This window comes from Herpailurus yagouaroundi, unplaced genomic scaffold (assembly GCF_014898765.1).
Source record: "Herpailurus yagouaroundi ecotype Mexico unplaced genomic scaffold, PumYag 209, whole genome shotgun sequence".
NCBI classification, from domain to species: domain Eukaryota; kingdom Metazoa; phylum Chordata; class Mammalia; order Carnivora; family Felidae; genus Herpailurus; species Herpailurus yagouaroundi.
Window position 1 is genome coordinate 3,145,680 of NW_024412440.1, and position 16,550 is coordinate 3,162,229.

Consider the following 16,550-nt stretch of genomic DNA (forward strand, 5'->3'; position numbering starts at 1 on the left):
TGATCCCGTGCCCCGGTTATGCTACTGTTCCTGGGTGAGGACTGATAAATCATGAGAACAGCCATTTTAGTAGTATTATGGAAATCATTTTAACCTTACAACTCCCTGAAATGGTCTTAGGAATGCCCAGAGGTCCAAGATCACATTTTAAATAACCACTGCATTAGATGAAGACTCTACACATCCAACAAAGAATTAAACCAGGGCTACCTTCTATTCAGATAAAAGATCTACAGCAACAATTCAAGTTACTGTGAAAAACCACAGCTTAAAATTCTAACCTGCTCAAAATCTCTAAGGCTAAAATGAAATCTTAAATTAAAAATCTCCTTTCATGGAATACATGTCCCATATTGCCAAATGATATTAAATGACCTCTTAATTTCATGACCTAGCTTTAGCCATACAATAGTTGAAAGCAGAAGGTACCTCCCAAACTAAAGGAAATTTGCTGGAGAGACATCACCTAGATCCTACTGGGCTTCACAGGGTTAGCATGTAAGCAGGATAATATAAATACTATTCTTGGTGAATTCTTGAAAGGATTAACAGAGAAGGAAAGAAGAAAGATAAGGAAAATATTCCTAAGTTAAGATACCAATGACTAGGGACCTAGCTAATATATACAAGCATTATTCTGTAGCACGGTGAGATGGCACTTGTACACACTGTATTATCATTTTCTGCAAATGACTGCAAACATGTAATACTAACATGGAATAACTTTCTTACAAGTTTTAAACTTGATAACTGACATTCTCATTTTACTTCATATAATACATTTTTAACATACTTATATTCTCAATGCCCTGACTTCCTAATGTGTGAAGACTGGTAAGCACCTCAAAGGTAAATTTCAGTTAATGCATCAATGTGTTGCATTCTCTTACGTCACACAGAGATGCACTCTCAAGACTGTTTTTACTCTACCTTATATTAATAAAATGTAAGATAATTCATGTATCTGAGCTAATAGACACTGTTAAAAATACCTTAATATTTTATTAAAGAACATTTTATTTTTTTTATTTTTATTTTTTTAAATTTTTTTATTTTTTTTATTTTTATTTTTTTATTTTTTAACGTTTATTTATTTTTGAGACAGGGAGAGACAGCATGAATGGGGGAGGGTGAGAGAGAGAGGGAGACACAGAATTTGAAACAGGCTCCAGGCTCTGAGCTGTCAGCACAGAGCCTGATGCGGGGCTTGAACTCACGGACCGCGAGATCATGACCTGAGCCGAAGTTGGATGCTTAACCGACTGAGCCACCCAGGCGCCCCTTAAAGAACATTTTAATGCAATTAAAGAGCTAAACCAGGGTAGGGTGATCATGTTGTTTTTATTAATAAATTAGTCTTCATAATAAAAGTAACAATTTCTTCACTTATTGTTTCTTACTCCAAAATGTGAATTCTCCAAAACAAAAAACTAAAACAATAGGTTCTCAAAACATTAGTCTATTTGGAAGTTTTGTTCTAAAAGCTGATCCAGAACAAATAAACAGTGTTAAGAATTTTTACTAAATTTTCCAGAAGTCAGTGTTTCTTAGAAGTAAAATAATGTTTAGCTATCCAGAATACAAATTTATTTAGGTATTACTAAAACATGGACATTATTAATGACCAAGTTAGACACTAACAATGTCTTCAGGGATAGTTTCTATCTAGAACTCATGACAAAACTTGATACTTTTTAATTATACAAAAAAATTAATGACTACATAAAATAGAAATAATCTTACCAGTCTTGAGGCATAAGTTTAAGCGGCTGGTCTACTACTCTATAAGGAACTGTGACACTAATTGCAGTGCCCCCTGGTTGCATCTGATCTTTTCTTCTCTGTATTAAAGTTTCATTTTCTCGTTGGCAGCCTTGTTTCTTCTTTTCATCTGATGGGACAAATCTTTGAAAAAACAGAGATGAAAAAAGGTCAAATGATTCAGTGGGACACAAATGGGAAAATAAGTTAGAAATTATTTTTAAAACCTTTTTTCTTTTTTTTTTAAATGAACCTGCTTCTGCATGTACAGATTACAATGTGTAGAGAGTATAATCTTTCTTCCCATGCCAAATAGCACTCAGCTCACTTAGTCCATAAGGTGGCTCACACAGAGACACACACAATTTATGTTCTTTCATCTAGCACTTAGCATTCTCCAAAGTTACATAAAAGACCATACTAATCCTTGGTTTTTCAAATGCTATTAGAAGGATATCCTATTATAAATCAAAAGGTCACTTGAAATAAGATGATGATGTGGCTTCTTCCCAGATACATGACTTAGTATATCCAAGAGCTTCACAAAATACCCCTTTTCATGGATTATGACTAAGCAAAATTAGAAAAATGCCATCTAATTTCAGGGTTGCTTTGCAAATTTTTAAGGAGGAAATTAAATAAGTGTATGCTAATTGTCTTAGTAAATAGTGCTAGTAATTTGGTAAATTACCAACTCTACCATGTGATTCAATTCTCCACTGTACCATCAACAGATTATCTTCAAATATAACTTAGCAATCTGCAGAGCTGTTGCCACCTCTAGATTGTTGGTGTTCACAAAGCATTTCAAAACAGTCGTTTTTTTTTTTTTAGCTGCATACTCCTAATACAGTCTATTAGCATATTTTATTAAAGTCCTTTGAAAATTTTGAATATCACATGCTGGATTCATCATTAGTAAAACTAGTCTCATACTCATGAAGGTCTTTAGTAGATGGTGACTGTGATAAACTAAACTTCATTTCTGAGCTATTTTCATATCCATGTCCAAATCTAATGGAAAAGTTAAGATTTTCATAAATTTAAAAATTTCCTCCAGATAATCATTTTACTCCCTATGGATTCAGTTTATTTATAAATCAAGCCTACTTAGAAAATACCAAATATAGGAGCACCTGGGTGGCTCAGTTGGTGACTTCGGCTCAGTTCATGATCTTGTGGTTCATGAGTTAGGGCCCCACATTGGGCTAACTGCTATCAGTGCAGAGCCCGCTTTTGGATCCTCTATCCCCTTCTCTCTGCTCCTTCCCCACTCGAGTGTGTACTCAAAAATAAACATCTTTAAAAAAACAAAAAAGGAAGTGCCAAATACTAACACTCTGAATCATTAAACATGTTAAAATTAATATACATGCACTGGTTGGAAACAGTTTTAATATAAAGCTACAACAAAATGTATTAAGTGAACAGTAATACACTGTGCTAAGTTACACAATATACATACTTGTACAAAACACCATCCCTGCCCTCTTGAAGTTTATGCTCCAGATACAAAGAACAAAGTTGTCTCACTGGCAAGTGAAAGATGCTTTATTTCAATCCTCTCTATCCAGATGGTATTAAAATGTTTACATTTTTAAATATAATACTGAATCTATTTTCTAGCTTTTGAAATTGTAAATGTTATAAAAGTATACAATTACTTATAAACTTTAATAAATTACTATACACACACACACGAGTGATTTATAATATCCAACTTTAATGTCTATTAAACACCTAATTCAACTTCTAAAGCGTAAGGAAGGAGTTACATAGCATTTCCAGGTTCACTTATTTGCTGATGAAAGTTTTATTGAGGTTCAGAGTATTAACATGGTTCTTTAACATCCTACAACTAATGGCCTACAATTTTTACATGCGCTAGTATTTTTAATTTCTGAATATATCTAGGCCTTTCTTTAGGATAGCAGCCTTCTGTAGAGTAAAATGTGTCTGTATTTCAAAATGCTTTTCAGCTTTGATCTCATGTATTAACACAAGGATAGATCTTCTAACCTACTCTCCTAAACTTAAAGTTAGAATAACAATGCAGACTTTTCCGTCCATGGAAGGTGCTGGCAAACTAATTAAGCTCAAGCTATTTTATTTCACTCAGTTCCTGGAATAGGAAATAAAGGTCAAATTCTGCTCAAGGGAGGGAATCTAACATAAGTTCCTTCTTTCATAAAGGTAGGACTCTCAGGGGTTAAGTTCAGTATAATGGTAAACTAGAAATAAACCCACTGCCCACTCTTTTTCCTGTCCCCTAGCTCTTATCAACGCCCTGGCAACTGCAAGGAAAATCAAATCTCTGAATTGTAAATTGGCCCTTGCTTGAATCTAAAGCAGGAATTAACCACCCTGACCACAATAACTAATTGAGAAATAAACACATTATCCAAGCCAGGCCAATGAGACTTAATCCTGGATTTTTGCTGGAATTATTGGAAAACAGGCACTGTCCTTCTACTGTGCTAGATAACCTGGAGTTTTTGATAGTCATCTTCAACCCTGAAGTGGGGGGGAGAACCCAAGAGATGGAAAGACCAACCCCTGATGATATCATTTCAGCACTGTGTCAGAAGCCAGGACTGTTCAGTCATGTTGAGCCAAATAAGTTATTTTTTGGTAAAGCTAATACAAATTGGTATTTATCACTTCCAATTTAAAGTGTTCTAACAAATACAACCAGAAATGCACATGTGATATGGTAGATGAATATATGTAATTTGGAGAAATATTATGATGTCCACTGACTCATCCAATATTTGCAATTTATTTATTCTATTTTACATTCCATGAGTGAAGGAGTATGGGTGATAGGACTAAAGTCACTACTATCTAAACTGGTACAGTTCTAGTGAAATAACTATGTTAGTATTGTCAAAGAATAAAATGCAAATAGTTGATATAGCCAAGTTAAGCTCAAAACTGTATGTTATTTTTATTTATTTATTTTTTTTAATTGTTTTTTTTTTTTTTCAACGTTCACCTATTTTATTTTTGGGACAGAGAGAGACAGAGCATGAACGGGGGAGGGGCAGAGAGAGAGGGAGACACAGAATCGGAAACAGGCTCCAGGCTCTGAGCCATCACCCCAGAGCCCGACGCGGGGCTCGAACTCCCGGACCGCAAGATCGTGACCTGGCTGAAGTCGGCCGCTTAACCGACTGCGCCACCCAGGCGCCCCAGTATGTTATTTTTAAAACAGAGCAAGTTTATGAATATTTCCCAGCAGGTTAAAAATACAGTTTTCCTTTTTCCTAAATAAAAGAAGTTGAAATTTGAAAAGTAGAGAAAAGACAAGAAAAAGCAACAATGTCTGGATGTTAAAAACCCTCAAAATGAAAATTTCATTTAAAGTGATGTAATATTGGCAACGCTCTTAGGTACTTTGCAAACACAAATGTAAACCTTTTCTGGAGTCCCCTCCACCCCTGCCATCCACCCACCTTCAATTTGGAACTCAAAGAATTTCCACAGAAAAAAACTCCAAGGAAAATGAACCGTAAATGAGTAAATGAAGACAATCAAAAATATTAAATGTACTAAAAAACTAAACATGCAGGGAAATGAGAGGTATCATGAATGAAACAACAGTCAAAATAGTCAAAAGAAAAGGTAACTAAGGACTTCAAATGCAAATATCAAAGATCAAAGCTTACAAAACAAGCTTGCAAATATGTACAGGAGAAAAATTTATTTTGAAAGAGACCAAAGATTTGAAAAAGAACTAAACAGAACCACTGAAATTGAAAAAGTCCCAAAAAAGAGAAGGGAAAAGGGGGGGTGGGGGGAGGCAACACAGAGGTATTATCTAAAGCAATAAGGGCCAAGACTCAGAATTGATGAAAAACACAAATCCATACATTCAATTTTAATGAATCCCAAAATGGGATATATAAGAAATCTACATCTAGGCAGAGCAGATAAATTTAAAATGGTCTTTAAAATAACCAGGTAAAGCAGATTTCCTTCATAGGATTATCACACTAACAGCTGACCTATCATCAACAAAGGAAGCTAGAAGATAGTGCAATAATATCTTCAATGTAAAGAGAAAAAAATTAAAAACTTCTATATTGTAGGGGCGTCTGGGTGGCTCAGTTGGTTGAGTGGCTGACTTCGGCTCAGGTCATGATCTCACGGTCCGTGAGTACGAGCCCCACATCGGGCTCTGTGCTGGCAGCTCGGGTCCTGGAGCCTGCTTTGGATTCTGTGTCTCCTTCTAACTCTGCTCCTATCCTGCTTGTGCTCTATCTCTCTCTGTCTCTCAAAAATAAATAAATGTTAAAAAAAAATTTTTTTTTTTTAAAGAAAAAACTTCTATATTGTTTTCCAAAGTGGTTGAATCTTTTTGCATTTCCTGTGGTTGTTTGGAACATGAATTATTCATGGTCCGGTATAAACTCCAGTATTTGTTCTGCTTGCTTCTTCCCCAGGCATCAAGCAGTTTTCTCACATGAATGTACTCCACAGTATTTGACTACTGCAAAGAGAATCCTCCGCATATCTGTGAGGCACTCTCTATGTGCAATTTCTCCCCTTTGGAACCTTGGTCCTGTGAGGCTACCATAATGGCCAGAATCACGAGTGTCATCCAATCATTTTATTTTAAATAAACTTACAGTCCTACTAAAACTTCTCTCAGGATCACATTTATAAATGTAAAATATATTTTTTAATACTTTCATAACACAACCTTAATTTTGTTATTTACAGATGTTAAAGGTTAAGGGTTTTGTTTTTGTGTGATTTTTTTATTGAAGGGACAAAAAAAAAAAAAAAAAAAAAAAAAGGAAGAATCCTTAATTTTACATGAAACCAAATAGAATCTATGCCAAATGAGCTATGGGGTACAGCCAGTACTGTAATTGTGTGGAGGAGGTTTCAATTATGCATTAATTACATAGCAAAGCCTCCAGCTGACTCAAACTGTAGGGGAGATGTCAGTTGCAATGAGGTGTTAAACAATGAAGGGAGTGTTTTATACTTAGAAGAAAAATTAGGCTTGGTCTACCCTAAGAGTGTGGTCTTTTTAATTGTTTGGTTTCTCTGTTGTAAGCCTAAAGAGGGGGGAAAAAAAACACTAAAATTTACTTTGTGATTTCTTTGCACTGTTTACTATCTACCATTATAAACCATATTTAAGATTTAGATTTGGAATGCATTCAGATGAGCACTGCAAAGGTCCTGGAAAATTAAAAAGTAAAGATAGAATTTCTTTTTAAACACTCCAAAATCTTACTGTGAATTTTCTGTAACCATTAAGATATTTATAAAAATTATAAATAGCTGTCAATTATTAAAAATTGTGAGAGCTGGAAATACCAAATTCACAAATCATAAAAATCAAAGAGCTAAAAATGACCTTAAAAATCACCTGATCCAAATACAGTAAGTGCACAAAATGCAATACCAACAAGTATAATGACACTTCACAGGAACTAAAATCAAGTCCCAGGTACAGATACAACTATCATATATCAAAAAAGAAATCTGAAATTAGAGAGGCGCCTGGGTGGCTCAGTCAGTTAAGGGTCCAACTTTGGCTCAGGTCATGATCTCATGGTTTGTGGGTTCAAGCCCTGCGTCCGGCTTGGTGCTGACAGCTCTGAGCCTGGAGCCTGCTTTGGATTCTGTGTCTCCCCCTCTGTCTGCCTTTCCCCTGCTCATGCTCTGTCTCTATCATCTCTCAAAAATAAATAAATGTAAAAAAAAAAAAAAAAAAAGAAATCTGAAATTTGAAATAAATGCACTGAATGAGTTCACAGCTTGCACAAACACACACACAAAACAAACCTTGAATTTCAGATATACAAATCTACCCCTGTCCAATTTTCTCAGTGTGATCCTTTCTGCTTCTCATTTTCCTAGACATTTACTTAATATCCTTTATTGGGCAAACACTGTTTTTCAACAACGGAGATACAAATGACAACAGAGTAACAAGCCCTTTTCTCTAAGGAATTCACAATTTAGTTGGAATTGTGAATTCCAACTGGGTGCCAGATGCAAAACACAGAAGCCATCACAAAACAAAAAAATAGATACATATTTCACAGAATATAAACAATGAAAAAACAACTCTTGTATATTCATTAGGTGGAAAGAAAACACATGCATCTTCAAACTAAAAAAAAAAAAAAAAAGCAGTTAAGCAAATCCATTTTTTGCATGGGTCTGGCACAGTCTCAGTTACATTATCAAATCTATTTCAAAGAAGACCAAAATAATATGTCTTTCACCCAATTGTAGATGACATGAGGAATTACTTGAGTAATCCACAACACTGTAAGAACACTAAATGATAAAAACAAAAATTTCTTCTTTCCCTACTGTTAATGGAAAAAAGTTTGGTGAAAATTTTATTCAAAAGTACTAAACAAGACTGTACAGATATATTGGTATGTGTCATATTACATGGATTTTTATACAGCTATTTTAAGACACAGGCACTTATATCCAATTCTGCGCTTGGTAAAACCTGAAATTAGCAAGTTTTACAACTCATTTTGTGTCTCATTTATAATTAGTCATAAGTTTGGAAGCAGTATGATTTTCTGTTTGGCAGTAAAGTTGCTTTTGTTTTCTTTCTTCAAGAATTATCACTGTTATTCCACCAAGAGAGAAGGCAGAGCATTCACATTCTTCCTTTGGCTACAAATTATGTTAATGACCAAAAATACTTTCCTAGTTACCACTAAAAATATTTAATAAGAATTTTCATTGGGGCGCCTGGGTGGCGCAGTCGGTTAAGCGTCCGACTTCAGCCAGGTCACGATCTTGCGGTCCTTGAGTTCGAGCCCCGCGTCAGGCTCTGGGCTGATGGCTCAGAGCCTGGAGCCTGTTTCTGATTCTCTGTCTCCCTCTCTCTCTGACCCTCCCCCGTTCATGCTCTGTCTCTCCCTGTCCCAAAAATAAATAAACGTTGAAAAAAAAAAAAAAAGAATTTTCATTGTTAAACCAAATTACAAAATATTGTTATTGTAATTAATAGTGAATGTAAGACCTTGAATACTGCAAAAGAGTATTTTGTTCCAGAATAAAACCCAATTTCTTAATCAGAATGTTGGTTAAGAATCCCCATTATCCAAAAGTTAAAATAACTAAACTGGACATTGGGAGACCTGGTTGTATTTTCTGCTCTGCAACTACCAGAGTAGGTTTTAGGGTTATCTCTCAGCATTTTTTTTTTTCCAACGTTTATTTATTTTTTTGGGGACAGAAAGAGACAGAGCATGAACGGGGGAGGGGCAGAGAGAGAGGGAGACGCAGAATCGGAAACAGGCTCCAGGCTCTGAGCCATCAGCCCAGAGCCTGACGCGGGGCTCGAACTCCCGGACCGCGAGATCGTGACCTGGCTGAAGTCGGACGCTTAACCGACTGCACCACCCAGGCGCCCCTATCTCTCAGCATTTTCATTGAGAATAAGAGTATATTCTGAGATTCCTTTTTAGGTCTCAAAATCTAGAAAATAGTAATTTTCAAGTATTTTTTTAGATTATAAAAAAATCACTAGAGTTACATACCTTCTCACTAACACCACATAATTTATGAGAGGAGGTAGGTAAAGGTTTTCATGGCTGATATATTATTGCTGAGGTCTAATCTGATTTTGAACTTATCTTCAAGATGCGATTTAAGTTTGTAAACTGGTGTCAAAGAAAATTATACTTTTCATTATACTCTCAATAATAAGGCATTAAGATTCAGTTTTATCCCAAATGCTGGAACATATTTTATTTCTCATCAGTTGCAATAGGTGACTCCCAGTACACTAACACCACTATCATGTAAGCTCCAAAAAGGCTGAGCTCGCAGAACATTTACCTACATAGCACTTTGATTGTTAGTTACTGTTCTATGAGTGTTGAATAAACTCAATATAGAAAAATTAAATACCTTATAAAATTCCAGTTCCAATAATACAGTGTTCCAGTAATTATAAAAATCCTTCCAAGAAATGTCAGATAAAATATAACAAATACCTGAAATGCATAGGTGAACTGGAAAGAAAATAGTCATGAGTCAGAAATCAACTGATGCTGCAGTGGATGAGAGTGGAAGACAGGAATACCTGCTTGAGACTTGGTTTTTACCACCCACAGAAAGGAAGGGCACAAAGAAGCTAGAACTGTAACCTTAGAAGAGGTAAATAAACAAACAACAAAAGGATGAACTTAGAGAAAAAATTCTAATCAAGTTTTCTTTTTTTTAAAGTTTATTCATTTGAGAGAGTGCAAGTGCGAGCAAGAGGGGGAGGGGCAGAAGGAGAGGAAGAGAGAGAATCCCAAGCCCCATGGGCTAGATCCCATGAACCGTGAGATCATGACCTGAGTGAAAATCAAGAGTCAAAGGCTCAGACAACTGAGCCACCTGGGCGCCTCTCCAAGTTTTAAAGACGTGTAATCATCTTGATCTGGTTCAAGAGTAGGGGAGGAAGAAAGGAGTCCCAGATAATTTGTCAGCCAAGGGCCAACCCCTTGAATTGAGAATTTAACATAAAAAAACAACTTTAGATGTATTACATTCCTGCAGCACCCAACAAAAACAAATTTATAAAATAATTATGTAAGGGCGTGTCTTCAATCCAGAACTTCTTCAAATAATTAAGGTTAAAGCTTAGTGAGCAAAAGTCCAAATTCGTAACAAATGCCAAGATTTAATCGCCATGTGTATAAGATAACTGGGCAATTTGACAACCTCTATTTAATAAGGAGTACCATAACAGAGTACAAACCACTAGAAAAGTATTGCTGCAGAATACATTTAACCCCCTTCTCTCCAACTAATGACCACACCACCACTCTTAGCCTCCAAAACACTAGGCTGGGTTCTTCCATTTTCTTTCACTTACCAATAAAAAACAGAATGAACTACCTTAAAACAAAACCCTAAGTACCCACGAATATTCAATATATATTCACCCATTTTAATAATCAGCATGATGGGAAAAAATTTAATTGACAAACACCACAAGATAGAATGACCACTGTTTCCTCAGAATAGCATTTTACTACACTCAAGCTATATGAACTCTGCAATAAATGTTTATAAATTATTCTGTCTTAACTCATGAGCCTCTATGTGGGAACAGGAAAAAATTTTTCCCCTTGAAAATATTTTATTAAAATGATTTTATTTAACTTATTACGCCTAGTACTACGTAAGCAACTATGTTTTTAACTGTGTTAAAAAGGACCCAAGGGGCACCTGGGTGGCTCAGTCAGTTGGGCGGCCGACTTCAGCTCAGGTCATGATCTTGCAGTCCGTGAGTTCTAGCCCCGTGTCGGGCTCTGTGCTGACAGCTCAGAGCCTGGAGCCTGCTTCATATTCTGTGTCTCCCTCTCTCTGACCCTCCCCTATTCATGCTCTGTCTCTCCCTGTGTTAAAAATAAATAAGCGTTTAAAAAAAAAAAATTAAAAAAAAAAAAAAGGACACAAATATTGCCTACCTGAGCAAGGAGGCTGAGAACACTTGTGCCCTGCCATGCAGACATACATGCACACAAGCTCACGTTCACACACACCCCTTTCAGTTTTTAATGAAAGAAGATAGTTAATTTAGGTTAATGTACACTACATAAAAGTGCAACGCCTTAGAATAAAGTCCACTAACAATTCACAAATGCAAACAGCAAAAGGCCAAGAGCACAAATAAATCATGAGAATCTGATATATGAAATTTAAAATGAGAGGAAAACATAGTGGATATCCTCCCGTCAAAAGCAAAAGTAGACATCCAGAAATCACTAGCAACCACTCATTATCTGCCATGCTAATAATAATGTTCATAAACTTGACAGCATTCCGAAAATCACTTATCTACCGCCCATTTTAAATCTTACTAATGTACATATCATTGCAAATTATTTAAAACAATTTTAGCATCACCATTTTTCTTCTGTAAATGACAACCACTACAAGTAGCATAAAGATTAAAAAATAATAATCATGATCCTAAAAGTGGCACACCTATTCATATTAATTAACATGAAGATAAATACTTCTAGAGAAGCTAGCTAGGTAAGGGAGAGATTAACTTTGTACACATTATCATGATTTGTGTTTACTATAGCAAAGTGATACTACTGTGACTATACTCATTTTAAACAAGAAATGAGGAAGGAGGAGACTAAAAATTTCAGATATAAAATTCCAGTTACAAATAAAATGGTACACATTTCTAGCTACCAAATAAATAAATCACAGGTAATGTACAACATATCGACTATAGCTATAATACTGCATTGCATATTTGACAGTACTTAAGGGAATGGATATTTAAAGCTGTAATCACAAGAAAAACATTGGGGGGAGGGGGGTAGTTAAGGTGGCGGAGTAGCATGGAGACCCTGAGCTTGTCTTATCCCTGAAATACAGCTAGATCAGCACCAAACCGTTTTGAACATCTAGGAGCTTGATCTGAGGATTAACACAACAACCTGCATAACTTGAGCCAGAGAACTCAGCAGGTACACAGTGCGGAGAGGTGAACTGTGGAAGAGAAAAGCCATGGAGAGTAGGGAGCTGTTTTAGCAGAAAAAGGACAGAAAGAGAGAAAGGGGGAGAGTACAGTACATCAGGATCATGCAAAAAAAGCACTCCACCGAGAGTAGCTAGAGAGAAAGAGAGAGAAAGAGTGAAAACACTCACAGGGCACTGAACAAGAAATCTGTTCCCCAAAACCACTGACGGGAAGAAAAGAGAGGGTTTCAATATCACCAAAATTCTATAAACAGTGGAACAAAGTCTGTAGTTTCTGAGTTCAGTGCCTGGCGGTGCTCCGGTGAGGAAGTAGGGCAAATCCCCAGGAGCAAGGCAGAGGGGTCTGCGGGGTCTGAGGGCCACATGGGAAGAAGCGGTTCCTCTCCTTGGGAGTGCATTTGGTAGAAGCCATATGGTTTCCCCACAGGCAAAGGTCCCAGAGGACCCTGAAGAGCAGCCACGTTAGCTAGTATTGGGACAAAGACCCCAGAGTGTGGTGAAACCTAGCACCAGCTGTGTGCTGTGATTTGCCATAATCTCTGAACCTCTGACACTGTGTGATTGCACAAAGGTTTTCTGGAGCAAGCCGGCACCCAACCATTGCTCAGCAAGACCCTCCCCCAGAGAGCTGGAGCAGGTCCAAGCCACAGGGGTCTCTGAAATGTGCGGTTTTGAAACACAATCCCATCTGAGATAAAACTCTGGAAGGAAGTGCCACCTGGAAGGTAGACAGCATGGACATGTAAAGGGTAGTGGACGGAGGCCTGAGACAAAGGAGGGGTGCTTGATGGCAAGTTGGTGAGAGCACAAAGTTTCTGTGCCAGAAGACCAGGGAGCTGAGTGAAGCCATTTCCACATCTCCCGTAAAGACAGATGCGTGTCACACTGATCCACCCCAGTAAGCTAAGCAATGCCAACTCGTGGAGAATGGAGCTGTTACACCAAGCCCAACCCAACTGTGCATCCCCTAAAAGACCAGCACAAGTCATTCCACCTGCTTAGCCTACAAACTATAGAAGGCTTCACAGTTTCAGTTCTAGGGCAAACTGGATGTAACTTTATTTGGGTTTAATTCTGTGTGCTGGTTCATTTACTCATTTTCTTTGCTTAAATTGTTTTCTTTTTTTTTTTTTTTCATTCTTTCCTTTCTTCCTCTTTCTTGGCTATAGAAAGAGAAAATTTTTATTTTTTTTACTTTATTTTTAATTTTTTAAACTTTTTGTTCTATTTCATTTTCTTTAATTTTATTCTATTTTATTATATAAATTTCTTTTTAATTTTTAATTTTCTTACCATTTTTCTTTCCCCCTTTTCTCTATTCTATCAAGCTTCTTTGTACAAGCAGACCAAAACACATCTAGAATCTAGCTTCCTTTACTTGATTTTTTTTTTGTTTTAATTTTTTAATTTTTCTTTTTTATTTTATTGATTTTTTTCCTTCCACCAAAATGACAAAATAAAGGAATTCACTCCAAAAGAAAGAAGGGGAAGAAATGACAGTCAGGGGCTTAATCAACACAAATATAAGCAAGACATCTAAACTAGAATTTAGAACCATGATAAATGAGAATACTGAGGCTGAAAAAAGCATAGAATGGGTTTCTCTGGAGATAAAGAAATAAAATATAGTCAGGACAAAATTAAAAATGCTGTAACCGAGATGCAAACTCGAATGGATGCCACGACAGCATCCAGTGAATCAGTGATACAGAAGATAAAATTATGGAGAACAATGAAGCAGAAAAAGAGGGAAACAAAGGGAAAAGATCACGATACAAGACTTAGAGAACTCAGTGACTTATTAAAAAAGAATGACATCTTATTAAAAAAGAAAAAAGAATGACTTATTAAAAAAGAATCCCAGAAGATGAAGAGAGAGAAAAAGGGGCAGAAGGTTTATGTGAGTAATAACACTGGAAAACTTTCCTAATCTGAGGAAGGACACAGACATAAAAATCCAAGAAGCACAGAGAAATCCCATTAGATTCAACAAAAACCAATCACTAAGGCATATCATAGTCAAATTCACAAAATACACAGAAAAGGAAAGAATTATGAAAACAGCAAGGGGAAAAAAGTCCTTAACCTGTAAGTTAAGACAGATCAGGTTGTAGCAGACCTATCCACAGAGACTTGGCAGGCCAGAAAGGAGTGGTAGGATATATTCAATGTGCTAAATCGGAAAAATATGCAACTAAGAATTCTTTACCCAGCAAGGCTGTCATTCAAAATAGAAGGAGAAATCAAGAGTTTCCCAGACAAACAAAAACTAAAGGAATTTGTGACTACTAAACCAGCCTGGCCAGAAATCATAGGGGGCTCATTGAGTGGGGAAAAGACAAAACAAAACAAAAAGACAAAAAGCAACAAAGACTAGAAAGGACCAAGAACATCACCAGAAACACCAACTCTACATGCCTGTAGGCAATACAATGAGACAAAATTCGTATCTTTCTGTACTCACTCTAAATGTCAATGGACTAAACGCTCTAACCAAAAGACATCAGGTATCAGAATGGATAAGAAAACAATACCCATCTATATGCTGTTTACAAGAAATTCATTTTAGACCTAAAGACACCTGCAGATTGAAAGTAAGGAGATGGAGAGCCATCTATCATTACAATGGTCATCAAAAGAAAGCCAGAACAGCCATATTTATATTAGATAAACTAGATTTTGAACCAAAGACTGAAACAAGAGATGAAGAGGGACACTGTATCATAATTAAGGGGTCTATCCACCAGGAAGATCTAACACTGTAAATATTTATGCCAACATGGGAGCACCCAAATATATAATTCTATGAATCACAAACATAAAGATACTCACTGATGATAATACCATAATAGTAGGGGACTTCAACACTCCACTTACAGCAGTGGAAAGATCATCTAAGCAGAAAATCAAGAAGGAAACAATGGCTTTGAAAGACACACTGGACCAGATGGACTTAACAGACATATTCAGAACATTTCATCCTAAAGCAGAATACACATTCTTCTCAAATGCACATGGAACATTCTCCAGAATAGATCACATACTGGGTCACAAGTCAGCCCTCAACAAGCACAAAAAGATCAAGATCATACCTTGCATATTTTTAAACAACACTATGAAACTTGAAATCAACCACAAGAAAAAATTTGGAAAGACCATGAATACTTGGATATAAAAAACACCCTACTAAAGAATAAATGGGTTAACCAAGAAATTAAAGAGGAAATTAAAAAGTACACAGAAGCAAATGAAGATGAAAACACAACAGCCCAAGACCTCTGGGATGCAGCAAAGGCAGTTGTAACAGGGAAGTATATAGCAATCCACACCTTCCTAAAGAAGGAAGAAAGGTCTCAAATACACAACCTAACCTTACACCTAAAAGAGCTACAAAGAGAACAGCAAATAAAGCCCCAAATCAGCAGAAGCTGTTAAATAATAAAGATCAGAGCAGAAATCAATGATACTGAAATCAAAAAAACAGTAGAACAGATCAATGAAACCAGGAGCTGGTTCTTTCAAAGAATGAACAAAATTGATAACCCCCTAGCCAGACTGATCAAAAAGGGAAAAAAAGGGCCCAAATAAAATCACAAATGAAAGAGGAGAGATCACAAACACCGCAGAAATACAATCGTAAGAGAATATTATGAGCAATTATATGCCAACAAATTGGGCAATCTGCAAGAAATGGACAAATTCCTAGAAACATATAAACTACCAAAACTGAAACAGGAAGAAATAAAAAATTTGAACAGACCCATAACCGATAAAGAAATTGAATCAGTAATCAAAAATCTCCCAATAGACAAGATTCCAGGGCCAGATGGCTTTCCAGGGAAATTCTACCAAACATTTAAAGAAGAGTTAACCTCCATTCTTTTGAAGCTGTTCCAAAAAAATAGAAATGGAAGGAAAACTTCCAAACTCATTCTACAAGGTTTTGATTCCAAAACCAAAGACCCCACTAAAATGGAGAAGTACAGATCAATTTCCCTGATGAACACGGATGTAAAAATTCTCAACAAGATCCTAGCAAACCGGATCCAACAATACATTAAAAGAATTATTCGACATAATCAAGTGGGATTTATTCCTGAGATGCAAGGCTGGTTGAGTATCTGCAAATCAATCAATGTGATACATCACATTAATAAAGAAAAGGTAAGAACCACATGATTCTCTCAATAGATGCAGAAAACGCATTTGACAACATATAGCATCCTTTCTTGATAAAAACCCTCAAGAAAGGAGAGTTAGAAGGATCACACCTCAAGATCATAAAGGCCATATAT

At 36.3% G+C, this 16,550-nt stretch overlaps 1 protein-coding gene across 2 annotated transcripts in view; it reads right to left on the reverse strand.

Annotated features, from left to right (window-relative positions):
* CDC73 (cell division cycle 73) overlaps nt 1-16,550 on the reverse strand; it is a 131,829-nt gene that overhangs the window by 13,267 nt on the left and 102,012 nt on the right. For both annotated transcript variants that reach the window (XM_040453593.1, XM_040453594.1), the window contains exon 14: nt 1,744-1,905. In XM_040453593.1, coding sequence (XP_040309527.1) covers nt 1,744-1,905 — 162 coding nt within the window. The remainder of the gene's footprint in view (nt 1-1,743; nt 1,906-16,550) is intronic.